Source organism: Oncorhynchus gorbuscha, linkage group LG23, assembly GCF_021184085.1.
Source record: "Oncorhynchus gorbuscha isolate QuinsamMale2020 ecotype Even-year linkage group LG23, OgorEven_v1.0, whole genome shotgun sequence".
NCBI classification, from domain to species: Eukaryota; Metazoa; Chordata; class Actinopteri; order Salmoniformes; family Salmonidae; genus Oncorhynchus; species Oncorhynchus gorbuscha.
In genome coordinates, this window is record NC_060195.1 from 37,522,246 (window position 1) to 37,538,655 (window position 16,410).

Consider the following 16,410-nt stretch of genomic DNA (forward strand, 5'->3'; position numbering starts at 1 on the left):
GCTTTGTGTACACATTGAACTTAAAAAGGATCCAGATCACGGAATCCAAGCGAAACTAACTCAGACCACCTTTTGAGATGGTTTCAGTTCGGTTTGCTTCTGGGACTCTTTTGATGAGTTAGAAATGCTTGTGTTCACACTGGACCCCAACAAATATAAGGATCCTCACTGAGTTCACAAACATTATCTGAAAGGGACCAAGGGTGAAAACACCCACATTGACAATATAATGTTCATTAGGATATTCTCGTAGAAAAAGCCTGCACGCATCGGAATGTGCACCACGTCTCTGCCTATTTACTCACGGGTATGTGCATGCATTTGTTTGGTAAATAGGCCTACACAGGGTCGATGTTTATAGCCTATTCTGCCCCACCTCTAGTGGGACCTTACATTCACTCATTTACAGTCACACAGATATGTAATCTATCTCTGTTAAAATCGCAGCGGTATCTAACAGTTCACAACAATACACACTAATCGAAAAGTAAAATAATGGAATTAAGAAAAATAGAAATATTAGATTGAGCAATGTCAGAGTGATATTGACTAAAATATTGTAGACTTTTATACTGTATATACATATGAGATCAGTAAAGCAGTATGTAAACATTATTGAAGTGGCCAGTGATTCCAAGTCTATGTATATAGGGCAGCAACCACGAAGGTGCGTTAGCGGGTGGAAGCCGGCTAGTGACGGCTGTTTAACAGCCTAATGGCCTTGAGATAGAAGCTATTTTTCAGTCTCTCGGTCTCAGCTTTGATTCACCTGTACTGACATCGCCGCTGGATGATAGCGGAGTGAACAGGCCGTGGCTCAGGTGGTTGATGTCCTTGATGATATTTTTGGTCTTCCTGTGACATCAGGTGCTGTATGTGTCCTGGGGGGCAGGTAGTTTGCCCCGGGTGATTACGTTAGGTTGATTGCTTTTGAGCGGGTGGCGCGGATAAGGAAAGGGTTTATTATGGGTGGCCCGTGAGTGATAGTTTGATGGCTTTTGTATTGTTTTATTATGGCACCACCACGAATGAGAGTGGGCAAGTAGCAGTCTAGCCTCGCGCACAATACCATACTCTCTCCCTTCTCTCTCTCTCAAAATACACACACTAAACAATTCAAAGACATAACCAATCAATAATCAACACAAATCCTGTTAAAGTGAATTTGAGGACTGGAACGTTCGTGAATGCTGAGAATTGTTGAAATGCTGTATCGCGTCATTCTGATTGGACCACTGTCTGTTACGAGTCCACAATCAGTGAGGCTTCAATCAGAGCCTTGCAGTACGGGGAATGTTGATTTCTCTAAGACGCAACCAGGCTGACACCCGGTGGTCTTTCCGACAAACTGCAACCTAATAGAGCGTAGTGCGGGGAATAGGCCACAAATTATTTATGTAGACATTAGAGAATTGATTGGGGGCGCTGTGTTGAAGCCACCATCTTGGCACTCCTACACCGTTGTAAAAAATATTTTTGAAGCTTTTGAAATACATGTAATACATACTTTTATATGATATGTGAGCGCCAATATGTCCTACCGGTGGCTTCAAAGCCCATAGCATCAGCAATTCAAATAAAATGTTATTGGTCATCACATATTTCGCAGATGTTATCGCAGGTGCAGCAAAATGCTTGTTTTTTTGCTCTAACATTGCAGTTATACCTAACAATAAAAATACAAAAGCAATGTTTGAGTCCAGAATATAAATATAATGGTGTATACACAGTATATGAGCAAAAAAGTGTGGAGCATTAGTTATATAGGACAGCAGGTAAACATTAAAGTGACCAGTGTTCAATGACTATGTACATTGGGCAGTAGTCTCTAAAGTGCAGGGTAGAGTACTGAAATCCAGGGTTAATATATTTTAGGTACTAATCTATGGATTTCACATGATTTAGAGGGGACGCAGCCATAGGTGGGCCTGGGAGAGCATAGGCCCACCCACTTGGCAAGTTCATCCCCACAAAAGGCTTTATTACAGATAAATACTCCTCAGTCTCGTCAGCAGTACAACTGGCTGGTCTCAGATGATCCCCCAGGTGAAGAAGCCGGATGTGGAGGTCCTGGGCTGGCCGTGGTTAAACGCGGTTGGACTTTTGCAAAGTTCTCTAAAATTACGTTGGAGGCAGCTCATGGTAGAGAAATTAACATTCAATAATCTGGTAACAGCTCTGGTGGACATTCCTGCAGTTAACATTTCAATTGTACGCTCTCAAAACTTGAGACATCTGTGGCATTGTGTTGTAGCATAACTGCACATTTTAGTGGCCTTTTGTCCACAGCACAAGGTCCAACTGTGTAATGATAACTGTTTAATTAGCTTCTTTACATGCCACACCGGTCAGGTGGCTGGATTATCTTGGCAAATGGGAAACGCTCAGTAACAGGTACATAAACAAAATATTCACAAAATTTGAGAAACAGGCTTTTTGAGCACATGGAAAATGCAACCTTTCATTTCAGCGCATGAACCCAACACATTTACATGTTGCGTTTATATTTTTGTTCAGTACATAACATTAGCCTCAAACCTGTGACCATATTTAATAAGTAGTTGCACCTCTTAATTAAACCATGGTGTTTAAAGACTCACCAGGAGTCTGCAATGAAGTCCTGAGTAAACAGAATGGAATACATCTGCAGTGAGCCACATGCCCTCACATACTGCATAAGCAAAAATTAAAACATTTTGTTCACCCACCCTTTAAAAACAATAAAGTGTGTTATTCACACCAGGACATTGGGAGATATATACTTTAAATATATTGTTAAGTCATATCAAAAAGGAACCTGGGTAGGTGGTGTTTTCTTCAGAAGTTACACCACACAATACAGAGTATCAGGGTCAGAGCCCATTTCATTTCCACTCAATTATAGAAAATACAATAAAATAACCTTTCCTCATAGGGAAATTTGAATTTCAGTTTTACTTCCCGAATTGAAATTCACCAACCCTGCGTAATAAATCAGCTACTGGAAAGATTTGAGTCTACAATGCTCAACTTCTACCCCCAACGACATGTCAGAACAATGAATCAAAGACAACTGCATGTTGTATTGAGAATGTTTTTATTCAAAGTTAATTCCCCCAAGTGCTTCCGGTCAGTCTGCCTTAGCCCAGCGTTTGCCGGGTAAGGGCAGAGGGTGGTGCTTGATGATGGTGAGTTGCACATTACCATGCCAACACTAGGGCGGTGTCTTACAATGAAACTAGAGAACCACACGACTTTACCAAGTTTGTATTTTTATCTGTTTTAAAACAGAAACGGAAAAAAGTTCCAAAATAAAAATAAATCTGCAACGGGAGTTTACATTTAAAGGGGCCAAACTCCAACAACTTCCTGACACACGGGTGGGGGGGATCATACATACATACATACATAACAGGTTAAAGGTCATCATCTTCATCTGGGAGCGCTGTTTCTGATGCAACCTGGAGAGGGGGAGACAGAAGTGAATAACGGTTAGTATTACGACAATACACCATTTACCAATCAACAACATTGATGCATGTTATTATCTAGCCATTCTGATCCAACTTCCTACAGTAAGACACTGATAAGATCAGATCCAATTTAAACCGATAACATTTGACGGTCTCGACGCAGTCCATCTACCCGTGCTGAGCCACTGTGAGGTTCTACTCACTTTGAGGTCATGCTCGTACTGCGCTGCGAGGGAGGGGTCCATGAGGATCTCTGGTGGAGCGAGAGCGGGCATGGCCACGAACTCCAGGTTGGGGTCTCCAATCAGCTTCCGTGCTAGCCACAGGAAGGGCTTCTCAAAGTTGTAATTACTCTTGGCAGAGATGTCGTAGTACTGAGAGGGAGAAGAGGGTTATAACATAACTGTGGAGAACAAGGTGTAAAATGTTTATTTAGCCATTATTTCATCAGGGCTAGTCTCAGTTTGCACAGAAACCCAGATACACTGCTATACTTACTGACTTTATTGTCCCCATGGGGAAGTTTTGTTGCAGTGTCATGCACATGTTTAAAGTGGCGTTTAAATACAAAACAAAATTGACAATACAACGTTCATAAGTATATACATTCAATACAACGCTCATAATAAACAGTCACGAATATATTTTAAAAAATGTTTTATTTGTAAGACTGGCTTGCTGCCCTAACTGAGTAGATAGGAACATTAGCCCAAACTATTTAGGAGGGATAATCACACCTGGCACAAATTATTACCTAGTTCTGTTTTTCTTGCTGAGGGGTGCCCTATACCTGTGCCCAGGGGGGAGTATTTCAAAGTCCGGGTACAGGGGGTGGCTTGGTACAATACCGCCAGTCAACAATATTAAAAAGTGTGTAATTAGTACCTGGAGGTTCTTCTTGCGATGGAATACGATGCTCTTGGCTTTGACTTTCCTGTCTTTGATGTCTACCTTGTTGCCGCAGAGGACTATGGGAATGTTCTCACAGACTCGCACCAGATCACGATGCCAGTTGGGTACGTTCTTGTAGGTGACTCGGGACGTGACGTCAAACATGATGATTGCGCACTGGGCTGGAGAGCAGAAAGGAGGAGAGGAATAAAGTACAGAAGGGGATTCAGAGAGCGAAGAGGCAAAGAAAGCAAGAGAAGGATGTAGAAAGGGAGTGTCACAACATGAATCTAGTCAACATAGCATCCTTACTGGAGGGGGCAGAGTTTACCCAGAATAGCTTTGTCATTCTCTTTGTCTGTAACCCCCCCCCCTGCAAAGATCTGTCAGCAAGTATGTCAGTAGAGCAGGGAGTTATTTTTAGTAACTAGGGCCCAGAGTTTTTCCTCTTGACAAAACTTCCAGGCCAACCAAACAAGCACTTTTATACAATACCTTGGATGTAGTAGCCATCTCGGAGCCCTCCAAACTTCTCCTGCCCGGCTGTGTCCCACACATTATATTTGATGGCCCCTCTGTTGGTGTGGAATACCAGCGGGTGCACCTCCACTCCCAGCGTGGCTGGAAAAAGGGAAATAAGAACAGAAACCCATCAGGACAGGCGAAAGAAGGGACAGACGAGAGGGAGACAAGGAGAGGTAGCGAGAAATAAGGAAGAGAAAAGAGGAAGTGGGTAGAAGAGAAAGAGACCGTTTAGAAACAGGTGTTTACAAGGCTGGTGCTGGAACGGTGGCTGTTGGTTTCATTCCGAGTCGATCCCTTGCTGCACACTTATCTGGTGCCTCCATGTACCCTCTCTTTCTTATGACTAAAACTCCAACAAAACTCTACCACTACAGGCTGAGTGCAAAGGCCTAAAACATGTGGATGTGTTGGTGGGTTCGCGCTATAAATGGGTGTGTTGGTGTAAGTAATGACATGCTGATGGGGAGTGACTTACCAACATATTTCTTCTCAAACTCTCCCGTCAAATGTCTTTTGACGAAAGTGGTCTTTCCCGTTCCTCCATCGCCAACCAACACAAGCTGAGAGGGTAAGAGCGGTAGAAATTGAAACACATGGGGGGGGGCTAGTTATCCATGACCTGCTTCATGTTCTAAAACAAAATAAACAGTACATGTGTGAGAGAAGGAAAAACCCACACCTTGAACTGGACCTGCGGTTCTCCCTCTGCCATTGTGGAATGTGTCGTGGGTTTTTTATGTTCTCCTAAAACACAGACCGGATGGTATGGTTAGCGAGCTAGTATAGTTAGCTGGCTACCCTGGCTAGCTGGATCAACTAACTACCTAGTAGTGGCTAATGAGATTGTAGTTTTGCAAAGGGGGTTCCCAAACATTTTCCGCACTGTCCATTTCTGTTGACACCCCTGATTGGAGAGAATTTTGCTGGTTTAAATCTTGTTTTCTGCAATTCTACACATTTGCTCGTGTTTAATGTGACATTGAGTGACAAATTATAATATACATGGGCTAAAAAAACGAAATAAAGAAACCTTAGCTGACATGGGCTAGTTGATCTGGACATTTCTGACAAGTTATAAATAGCTCTAAAGTGTGCAATGACGAAAATGACAAGATTAACTGTCAATGCACTAACCAATTTCGAAACTGCACTATTACAACTTTCAAAAGCATTTTTAAAGCCTGACAGTTCCTTTATACAAATGTTTTCTTATTTGGGTCCACCGCCCCACAGCGGTTTGTGAACCACTGAACTACAACAACCAAACAACCTTTCGACATAGCAGCACGCGTCCAAGCTAACCAACAAGAAACCTTGGTAACTGAGCGTTTTATTAAACTAGCAATTTATTCCTAAACCTTTGCATATTTCCGGACATCTGACAGATCAGGACACTACAACGTGTAAACAATCCGATCGATAACTAAATTCAGGCCTGTAGTTATGACTTCTAAATATAATATTAATCAGTTAATGTGATGTCACGTTAGTTAGCTAGCCAGCACAGCATGCAGTCTAAACGCCGAGGACGGCTAGCTAGCGCGCACGTTAGCTAGTTAGCGTTTGAGTGCGCCATTCAGCAGGCTGCCGCACTTTTCTAGTTTCGCCTGGAACAATGTCTGTGCAACACAATCTGTTCTCTGGCTAGTTCAGTCTAAGTAATGGCTCTGTTATGTAACAAATTAACCCTGCACAAAACTGCTACAATCTGATATTTGTGTGGACAATAACAATAACGAAACATCCTCAATCAAATCTATAAACGAAACAATAAATTAAAGTTGCCATCTAACGTTAGCTTTGCGAGTAGCGAAATGCTAGCTAGCTAACGTGGTCTTAGAAATCAATAAAACTGTCTAACAACTTCGCTTATTGCCAAAATAACTACTAAACTGAAGGTATAAATACACCAATAACGCACTTTGGTGTCTCTGATTGTACCAATTTTGATTCACAATGATTAGAAATTGAATTTAGACTAGCGTCACATCAGGAAAAATGTTCAGACTCACCCGGCGTTGAAACGAAGCGGAAAAGAGTAAATGGCTGCGTCCGCGGGAGATTCAGCGACGACCTGAGTCCGTTTCCGCTCATATCACGTGATCAACGCCAGCGATAAACTGTTTTTGTTGCAACAATTGAGATATTAAAAATGTTGCGACTCTCAGTGATATACACGTAGGTAGTAAAGCTTTATGGTGGTTTAAAAACAAATTATGAACGTTTTGTAAAATGTAACATGCATATTTTTTTTGTTGTTGCCATGGTTGCTTTTTTCCCCAGTAATTTCTTCTGCAATTTGGCCATATGATTTCTAGACAATGGAAGAGTGCAAGCTATAATATTTGTATTCAAGCTATGCCAAACCAGCTCTTTCTAATCTTCATTCAATCACAAATCTACTTCATACCCAAATCAGTATGAAAAAGTACAAACAGGAGGCCTTCAGAACACAATTTATTTTCTTCTTACAAATAAGCTACAATTAAGTCGACAGTTATTATAATGCTTATTCAAAATCTCATATGACAACATTTGCATGAGGTATACACTTAAATCAAATAGTGATTAATGCAAATGTGTGCGCTTTTGCTTTTACACTTGTGCGTGTTTATTTGACTTTGACAATATGCCTACTGGCTCTATGTTAAAAGTATGATCTATTGCGTAGTTGGTGTATTATTAATTGACATAGGATTGTCTTAGTGTTTACAGTATGCATAGTATAGGTAGTTAGCCAGTATGACGGTGGTTGGTGTGCCAGTATGATGGTCTATCTATAGAGGTAGTCTGCCTGTATGTTGGCAGCAATCTCCGACTCCCACTGATCTCCATTGTTCAGCAGCTTCTCTTTGTTGTACAGCAACTCCTCGTGGGTCTCCGTAGCAAACTCAAAGTTTGGACCCTGAAGGACATGAAAAAGTGAAATAAGTCCAGAAACCCTTAACCCTAGAATACACCAGAAGTTGGAGAATATGCAACTGAAAGTTCTGTTCTCTTATGACCAAAGCCACTAGAATTTGACAAGCGGTGAGTGTGTGAGATTTCCAGCCTGTTCACCTCCACAATAGCATCAACAGGGCAGGCCTCCTGGCAGAAGCCACAGTAGATGCACTTGGTCATGTCAATGTCGTAGCGAGTGGTTCTTCTGCTGCCGTCTGCACGTGTCTCAGCCTCAATGGTAATGGCCTGGGGCAGACACGGGGGCAGCAGAGAGAGGACAGAATGAGCAGGCAGAGAGGGAAATAAACTATGTCAGTGTCCGAATACCAATACCGTCGTACTAAATAATATGAAAACAGAAAGTGTAATAATATGTGAAATATCCAAAACAGTACTCAAGATTGCGTCATCTAATGCGCGATTACGTTGACTCCCGCCATCCGTTCATTGTAAAACAGCGCGTCAATTTATCTGATTATCAGCTGTTGTCAAACGTCGATCGAACGTGAATATTAGTATTCAGTTTAAGTATGTAGTAAGCTGCTATGGGTATTCGGACACAACCAGTGTGCACCCTATGAGCTGTGCAGGGGGTATTTGATTACTGGGGGAGGTAACTGGACTTTGTAGGGGTTACCTGGTTAGTGTACCATTGCATAGTAAAGTATATGAAGTTACCGATACCCTGGATAGTGTTATGGACTGCAGGTACACATCATGACCAAAAGTATGTGGACACCTGCTCGTCAAACATCTCATTACAAAACCATGGGCATTAATATGGAGTTGGTCCCCTCTTTGCTGCTTTAACATCCTCCACTCTTCTGGGAAGGCTTTCCACTAGCTGTTGGAACATTGCTGCGGGGACTTGCTTCTATTCAGCCACAAGTGCATTGGTGAAGTCGGCATTGATTTTGGGTGATTACGCCTGGCTCACAGTCGGCGTTCCAATTCCTCCCAAAGGTGTTCGATGGGATTGAGGTCAGGGCTCTGTGCAGGCCAGTCAAGTTCTTCCACACCAATCTCGACAAACCATTTCTGTATGGACCTGACTTTTTGCACTGGGGTATTGTCATGCTGAAACAGGGAGGAGCCTTCCCAAAACTGTTGCCACAAAACTGGAAGTACAGGATCATCTTGAATGTCATTGCATGCTGTAGTGTTAAGATTTCCCTTCACTGGAACTAAGGGGCCTAGCTCGAACCATGAAAAACAGCCCCAGACCATTATTCCTCCTCCACCAAACTTTACAGTTGGCACTATGCATTGATGCAGGTGGCGTTCTCCTGGCATCCGCCAAACCCAGATTTGTCTGCCGGACTGCCAGATGGTGAAGCGTGATTCATCACTCCTGAGAACGCGTTTCCACTGATCCAGAATCCAATGGCTGCAAGCTTTACACCACTCTAGCCAATGCTTGGCATTGCACATGGTGATCTTAGGCTTGTGTGCAGCTGCTCGGTCATGGAAACCCATTTCATCGAGCTGCGGATAAACAATTATTGTGTGGTTTTATCAACGATAAACCAAGTTCTTACATGTAGATAGATAACTAAAGAAAGATATGGCCGGAAGAACCAAAACGTGCACCCTGAACTGAGTTTGGGAAACGGTGGAACGGAGATGGCGGACACTGAGGTTTTGTTTGAAACGGCTAGTGAGTGAAGCAAATAGTACAGAAAGTGAGCATGAGTGGGTTACGGTGACAAAGAAAAAAAGGGACACAAAAGAAGTAAAGCTGTTGGAAAATAGGAAACCATTTTTGGGGTCGGAGTCAGGGTTTTGGATCAATGATACTTGGGAAATCCGTTTAACGTCTCCAGGAAAATCTGGAATGTGTTGGAAGAAAGTGTGAAGTCAGTGAGAGTCACAAGAAGTGGTATTATTTAGATTTCTTTGTGTGTCTGCGGAGCAGAACAAGCGTGTTTTAAGACTCATAATGATATCGGACTGGAAAGTTTCCTGTATGGATTTTCGTAGCAGGGAGCCTATCAAGAGGAATATTTCTGCGGTGGCTCAAGAAAAGAAAGGCAGAGGATATAACTGAAGACATCGAAGGAGTGGTTGGTGCTCGTCGATTGAGGTGAGGTAGACGGAGAAAAGAAGTTCATTTCATCCATGCTACTGTTCTTTGATGAAGAGTCTCTCCCTTCACATCTAAAGTTAGGATTCGTGGTATACCCTGTAAGAGCTTCTGTGCACAAGCCCCTTCAGTGTCATACACGTAAAACATTTGGTCATGTGTCAAGTGTGTCCAGAAGGGAAAAAATATTGTATGCCAGATGAAGGGAAATGCTGTAACTGTGGAGGTGAATGTGCGCCTGAATTCTTGGAATGCCCTGTTAGGGTGAAGGAGAATGAGGTGGCACAGGTAAGGCGTGTCCAGCACTTCTCCTATCTGGCGGCGGTGAGAAAATTGGAAGGAACAAGTGGCAGGGAAGAAGCAATGGTAGTAGAGCCACCAAGACCAGTGAAGGTTTCTCATCAACCCGAGAGATAGTGAAATGCCACGTTAAAAAAGGTGGACTTTGTGTTATTTATTGCAAGGATCATAAACTGTACAGCACAAGCAGAGAAATCGAAGAAAATTGGAATCATTGTGAATGCCGCTGAATGTTTTTTGGGTCTTCGCGATTTCATAGCCGAGGCCGTGCAAGAAATCACGTTGGTGAATGTAACCCCATAACAGTCCCCCGAGGCTGTGTAGGGATGTATTTTGAAGTGGACTGTGAATGAAGAAGTATGATGGTTTTTGTATGTCGTCGTTTTCCCCTTTCCCGGAATGTTTTTTGTTTGTTTCTTATTCAATACCCTGTCCAGCTGGTGGAGGTAATGCACCATTAACATTGGATGCCAACCGCTGTTAAACCCCATCGAATAAGAAGAACAATTCTTGTGCTGATGTTGCTTCCAGAGTCAGTTGGAACTCGGTAGTGAGTGTTGCAACCGCTTCAGCACACGGCGATCCTGTTCTGTGAGCTTGTGTGGTCTACCACTTCGCGGCTAAGCCGTTGTTGCTCCTTGACGTTTCCACATCTTACAATAACAGGACTTACAGTTGACCGGGGCAGCTCTAGCAGGGCAGAAATTTGACGAACTGACTTGTTGGAAAGGTGGCATCCTATGACGGTGCCACATTGAAAGTCACTGAGCTCATCAGTAATGCCACTCTATTGCCAACGTTTGTCTATGGAGAATGCATGGGTTCTCGATTTTCTACACCTGTCAGAAACGGGTGTGGCTGAAATAGCCGAATACACTAATTTGAAGGGTTGTCCGCATACTTTTGTATATATAGTGCCTTCGGAAAGTATTCAGACCCCTTGACTTTTTCCACTTTTTGTTACATTACAGCCTTGTTCTAAAATGGATGAACAAAAATAGAAAATCCTCAATCTACACATAATACCCCATAATGACATAGTAAAAACAGGTGTTTAGACATAAATACCTCATTTACATATGACACACGAAATTAAGCTCAGGTGCATCCTATTCCCATTGATCATCCTTGAGATGTTTCTCCAACTTGATTGCTGTCCACCTGTGGTAAATTCAATTGATTTCATAAGGTCCCACAGTTGACAGTGCATGTCAGAGCAAAACCCAAGCCATGAGGTCAAAGGAATTGTCCGTAGAACTTCGAGACAGGATTGCGTCGAGGAAGGTTACTGAAAAATGTCTGCAGCATTGAAGAGTCCCAAGAACACAGTGGCCTCCATCATTCTTAAATGGAAGAAGTTTGGAACCACCAAGACTATTCCTAGAGCTGGCCACCCGGCCAAACTGAGCAATTGGGGTTGAAGAGCCATGGTCAGGGAGGTAACCAAGAACCCGATGGTCACTCTGACAGAACTCTAGAGTTCCTCTGTGGACATGGGAGAACCTTCCAGAAGGACAACCATCTCTGCAACACTCCACCAATTAGGCCTTTATGGTAGAGTTGCCAGACGGAAGCCACTCCTCAGTAAAAGGCAGATGACAGTCCGCTTGGAGTTTGCCAAAAGGAACCTAAAGACTTTCAGACCATGAGAAACACGATTCTCTGGTCTGATGAAACCAAGATTGAACTATTTGGCCTGAATGTCAAGCATCACATCTGGAGGAAACCTGGCACCATCCCTACAGTGAAGCATGGTAGTGGCAGCATCATGCTGTGGGGATGTTTTTGAGCGGCAGGGACTGGGAGACTAGTCAGGTTCGAGGCACAGATGAACGGAGCAAAGTACAGAAAGATCGATGAAAACCTGCTTCAGAGCACTCAGGAGTTCAGATTGGGGTGAAGTTTCACTTTCCAACAGGACAACGACCCTAAGCACACAGCCAAGACAACACAGGAGTAGCTTCGGGACAAGTCTCTGAATTTCCTTGAGTGGCCCAGCCAGAGCCCGGACTTGAACCCGATCGAACATCTCTGGAGGGAACTGAAAATAGCTGTGCAGCGACGCTCCCCATCCAACCAGACAGAGCTTGAGAGGATCTGCAGAGAAGAATGGGAGAAACTCCCCAAATACAGGTGTGCCAAGCTTGTACCAAGCATACCCAAGAAGACTTGAGGCTGTAATCGCTGCCAAAGGTCCTTCAACAAAGTACTGAGTAAAGGGTCTTAATACTTATGTAAATGTGATATTTAAGTACATTTTTATAAATGATCAAAAATGTATAAAAATCTGTTTTTGCTTTGTCATTATGGGGTATTGTGTGTCAATTGATGGATGGAAAAAAACTATGTAATCAATTTTAGAATAAGGCTGTAACCTATTGCAATGTGGAAAAAGTCAAGGGGTCTGAAGGTATTAATGATGCATATGCCTACATACAGTAGTTTGTACTACTTGTGAGTATAGTGTAGTACTAGTGAGTATAGTGGCCAGGGCATTGAGGGCAGTGTAGTGCTTTACCAGTGTGTTTATGTGGGTGTATATGGGTCACCTGGGCAGGGCAGACAGCCTCACACAGCTTGCAGGCGATACAGCGCTCCTCTCCATTGGGGTACCGGCGCAGAGCGTGTTCACCACGGAAACGAGGAGACAGGGGACCCTTCTCAAACGGGTAGTTGATGGTAGCGGGCTCGCGGAATAGGTAACTCATAGTCATCCCCAATCCTGGAGGAGTGTGTGGGAAAGACAGGTAAAGAAATGTTACTTAAGGTGTGTGTGTGTGCATCACTGGAGTACCGCAAGGCCCACGAGCTCTGGGGTCCCATTCGTCTGTCATCGATGTCCATTTTATTTGACTTAATAAATCATTTTGACAGTAACCCTCCAAAAAGTCATTCATAAACCTTTTTAATTTCCATATGTACTAGGAAGCTAAGCGTTTGTTTCTTGGGCTTCAGGAAAGTGGCTGAAAAAGGGAATGAGGGGAGCGTACTCAGGTAGTTCCTTGTGGTTTTTAGTTTAGAAAACAAAATTCTCTGCAGAAGCGACAGTTACAGGGATGGTAAAAACAGCTGTATTTATGTAGCAACGTCAGGAAAACTGTGAAGGGAGTTTTGTGCTTCAAAATGAGCAAGTTTGTAACATCTTCAATTGAACCTCTCGTTCTTAATTGCCAGCCTCAACGCGTTAAGGAAAGAGATTAACTGTCGCCTACAGGAAGCTCTGGGGACAGGTCATTTGGATACTGGACAGACGATAATTGGCCAGATGCAAACAGATTATCGTCTTTAACAGACAACAGTTCTTGAGGGCTTGAACAAAAGATAGCAGTTTTTGTTCATACATGGTGAACCAGCGTTTGGTTGTGTGGTTGCAATATCAACTGTCTCTTATCTCTGGTCTATCTTGGCATGCATCATTCAAGACTGCGTTTAAATTGTGTGCAGCACAATGGACATATAACGCACAATGTCTCAGGAAAGACTGTCTGGGTTGGTAATACTCACTATAGAAAACAGTCAGGCTCCCAACCTGGACCTACAACCCTTGGCAAAAACATTTGCACACAAAAAAAGGAAGCCTTCAGGACACCAGGGGAGTCTCCTAAATTGGATTTAATTTAATTCACCTTGAATTTTGCAGTCCATTTGTGTAGGCTACTAGCCAAACAAAATCTGCTGAGTTCAACAATAAATAGTGGCTGAATTTATCCTCAAGACAACTTACTTTTTCCTCATTGTTAGGCTATTTGATGTGAATTTTTATAAAAAGCTAAATACGGTATATAGCTATAGATAGTACACTGCATAATGAAACAAACCCAAATAAGCTAGTGTTTTGAGAGTGGACTGACTATTATTTGGTATTAATAGACTGGTTATACGCACAACTTTTTATCCAAGCTGGGTGAGAGAGTGAGGATGGCTCATCTCATGCAGGCTCAGGTAACCTATACAGAACAGTTGTATATTCCCCCCCCAAAATTAATTGGTAGCTGATTAGTATGCTGTTGCATCAAACATTTATTTTACAATCTGCAATGTTTGAATGTCCAACTTTAATTGCATTATTGCTGCCAGCCAGCAGTCTAAAAATAGCAGCATTGCGACACTGTGTATAGCTTTGTGAAATGTTAGGCTTAACATGAGAGAATGCTGACCAAATAGGCCTACCAATACACATTAATCCATTAGCTAAAGCTAAGCTAAACCCTGGCACCCCAGAAAACCTATCAATGTTTGCAGCCGCATAGACATGTCGCAATTTCAGCACCATGGACAGTGGTCGGTAGAGTCTGTACTTTGATTTGTATTTTTATTTTAGAGGGGGGGGGTGGGGGGGGGTGTCACCTCTGAAGAGCTCGGTCCACAGGAGAGTCTGAGCAGCTCGGTCTGTGATGGACCTCATATCAAGAGGAAGTTCCTTGGCATTCACATACTCTATACACACACACACACACACACACACACACACACACACACACACACACACACACACACACACACACACACACACACACACACACACACACACACACACACACACACACACACACACACACACACAGAGAGAGAGAGGAGAACAAGATGAGAGAGAGAGGAGAACAAGAGAGGACAAAGAAGAGAACAAGAGATGAGAGAGGCAGCTATGAAGCCAAATCAAATTCGTTGTTATGGGTACTACTGAATATCAACATTTGTGTTACTTACTGTACATCCCTCTCTGCACACTGAGGCTGAAGGGTCGAACCAAGCCGGGGCTGATAACTCCAAAGGTGCCTACCAAAGAAACATAGTAGACAGTGACACATGTAGCCCCCCCCCAATGAATACAATTTGATTTACAGGTGTCTAGTCTTACCTGGCCTGGGGCAGTAAAGCAAACGCACTGCAGTAGACATCGAAGCAAGAAGAAACTGGAGAGAGAGATATGGACCATTCGTTGAATAGTTGGTCAATGAGGCATATAGGCAAAATTGTGGATTCCTGATCCCACATGTCCAACAGCAGAAACAACCTTTCTCTCTGCCCCTACGTGACCTCCAGTGAGCACATCCTAAACACAAACCTCTTCGTGAGTGTCTGTAAAGTGGTGAACAGATTGTCAGGCAGCTGCTTTACCTTGCACTTTCCTAATCTCCCATACCCAATCTGGCCTTTCGGCGACGTCACAGGTCACACAAAGGCGCCATGCATAAGCACTTTCACAGCCAATCACACTGACCTTACGAATAAATACTGCAGGCTACCGTACAATTGTAGCCCCCCAAAAATGTACAATGTATAGTCTACAACTGTAGGAAGACGTTGTCACTAGCAAAGAAAGTTGAAAGACAAAGCGTGCAGTTTCTCCTAAATCCCGAATAGTTTATAACTTTAACTAGGCTGTTTTGATAAATAAACCTTTAGGAAAAACGGTTCTATTTAAAACTCGGAATAATAACTCACTATGGACAGTAGGCTATCTGAGCTGTCTGGACCATATGATGGTGAAGCTGTTCAGGCAACTATAATTACATGCTGCGCACTTAAATACCGCTGTCCAGACCGGACCGTTTACTTCGCAAGTATTCTAAGCACTGTAATTGAAAATGCAGGAATACCGATTCAAAAACTAAATAAACATTGTCAAATTACATATTTGTTTAAAAAAAACAGCATCAAACATTGTGAAACATACCTGCTCCCACAACCTGTGATAACAGACGCAAGGGACAACCGTCTATGCACTTACACTGTTGCTCCGAGAGGAGGGGAACTCAGACGAGGCTTGTGAAACAGCAGTGTACAGTAGACCTGGGTAGACATAGTCGCCATTTTGAATGTGGCAAAGTTCTATGCACTTACTATCCAGTGCATATCAAAATATGGTATTATTCATCACACAACCCTCCTATTATACACAGTCATTTAGACACAGATATGCACACTAGTGGAGACTGGTGGGAGCAGCTATAGGAGGAAGGGCTCATTGTAATGACTTGAAAGGAATTCATGTGTGGTTTCTATATGTCTGATCTGTTCGATACCATTCCATTATTCCATTCCAGCCTTTACCATGAGCCATTCCTCCTATAACTCCTCCCACCAGCCACCACTGACACACACACACACATGTATATATATATATATATACACTTCCCTCTATATATATATATATATATATATATATATATATATATATATATATATATATATATATATATATATATATACATA

The 16,410-nt window shown here is 42.8% G+C and overlaps 2 protein-coding genes across 3 annotated transcripts; both read right to left on the reverse strand.

The window, feature by feature from the left end:
- Nucleotides 1–3,059: 3,059 nt before the first annotated feature.
- LOC124010991 (GTP-binding nuclear protein Ran) lies at nt 3,060–6,962 on the reverse strand. 2 transcript variants are annotated; one of them, XM_046323869.1, is made up of 7 exons: nt 6,881–6,962; nt 5,548–5,612; nt 5,344–5,428; nt 4,839–4,964; nt 4,338–4,525; nt 3,656–3,826; nt 3,060–3,440 (listed from the first exon to the last, which is right to left on the reverse strand). In XM_046323869.1, the coding sequence occupies exons 1-7, from the start codon at nt 6,960–6,962 to the stop codon at nt 3,396–3,398; spliced, it is 762 nt and encodes a 253-aa protein (XP_046179825.1). In that variant the 3' UTR covers nt 3,060–3,395. The 2 variants fall into 2 exon arrangements, with proteins under 2 accessions (XP_046179825.1, XP_046179826.1); XM_046323870.1 differs by lacking the exon at nt 6,881–6,962 and adding an exon at nt 6,790–6,811.
- Nucleotides 6,963–7,308: 346 nt separating this feature from the next.
- LOC124010992 (NADH-ubiquinone oxidoreductase subunit 8-like) lies at nt 7,309–15,971 on the reverse strand. The gene is made up of 7 exons (XM_046323871.1): nt 15,872–15,971; nt 15,053–15,107; nt 14,902–14,970; nt 14,542–14,631; nt 12,744–12,916; nt 7,929–8,057; nt 7,309–7,773 (listed from the first exon to the last, which is right to left on the reverse strand). The coding sequence occupies exons 2-7, from the start codon at nt 15,090–15,092 to the stop codon at nt 7,642–7,644; spliced, it is 633 nt and encodes a 210-aa protein (XP_046179827.1). The 5' UTR covers nt 15,093–15,107; nt 15,872–15,971; the 3' UTR covers nt 7,309–7,641.
- Nucleotides 15,972–16,410: the final 439 nt, after the last annotated feature.

Coding starts and splice junctions, on each gene's coding strand:
- LOC124010992 (XM_046323871.1), bottom strand. CDS start 15,092: ATGTCTACTGCAGTGCGTTTGCTTTACTGCCCCAGGCCAG. Junction 14,971..15,052: donor GCTTTACTGCCCCAGGCCAG/GTAAGACTAGAC, acceptor TTTCTTTGGTAG/GCACCTTTGGAGTTATCAGC. Junction 14,632..14,901: donor TGTGCAGAGAGGGATGTACA/GTAAGTAACACA, acceptor GTGTGTGTATAG/AGTATGTGAATGCCAAGGAA.
- LOC124010991 (XM_046323869.1), bottom strand. CDS start 6,962: ATGAGCGGAAACGGACTCAGGTCGTCGCTGAATCTCCCGCGGACGCAG. Junction 5,613..6,880: donor CCGCTTCGTTTCAACGCCGG/GTGAGTCTGAAC, acceptor TCTGTGTTTTAG/GAGAACATAAAAAACCCACG. Junction 3,827..4,337: donor ATCGCAAGAAGAACCTCCAG/GTACTAATTACA, acceptor TCTCCCTCTCAG/TACTACGACATCTCTGCCAA.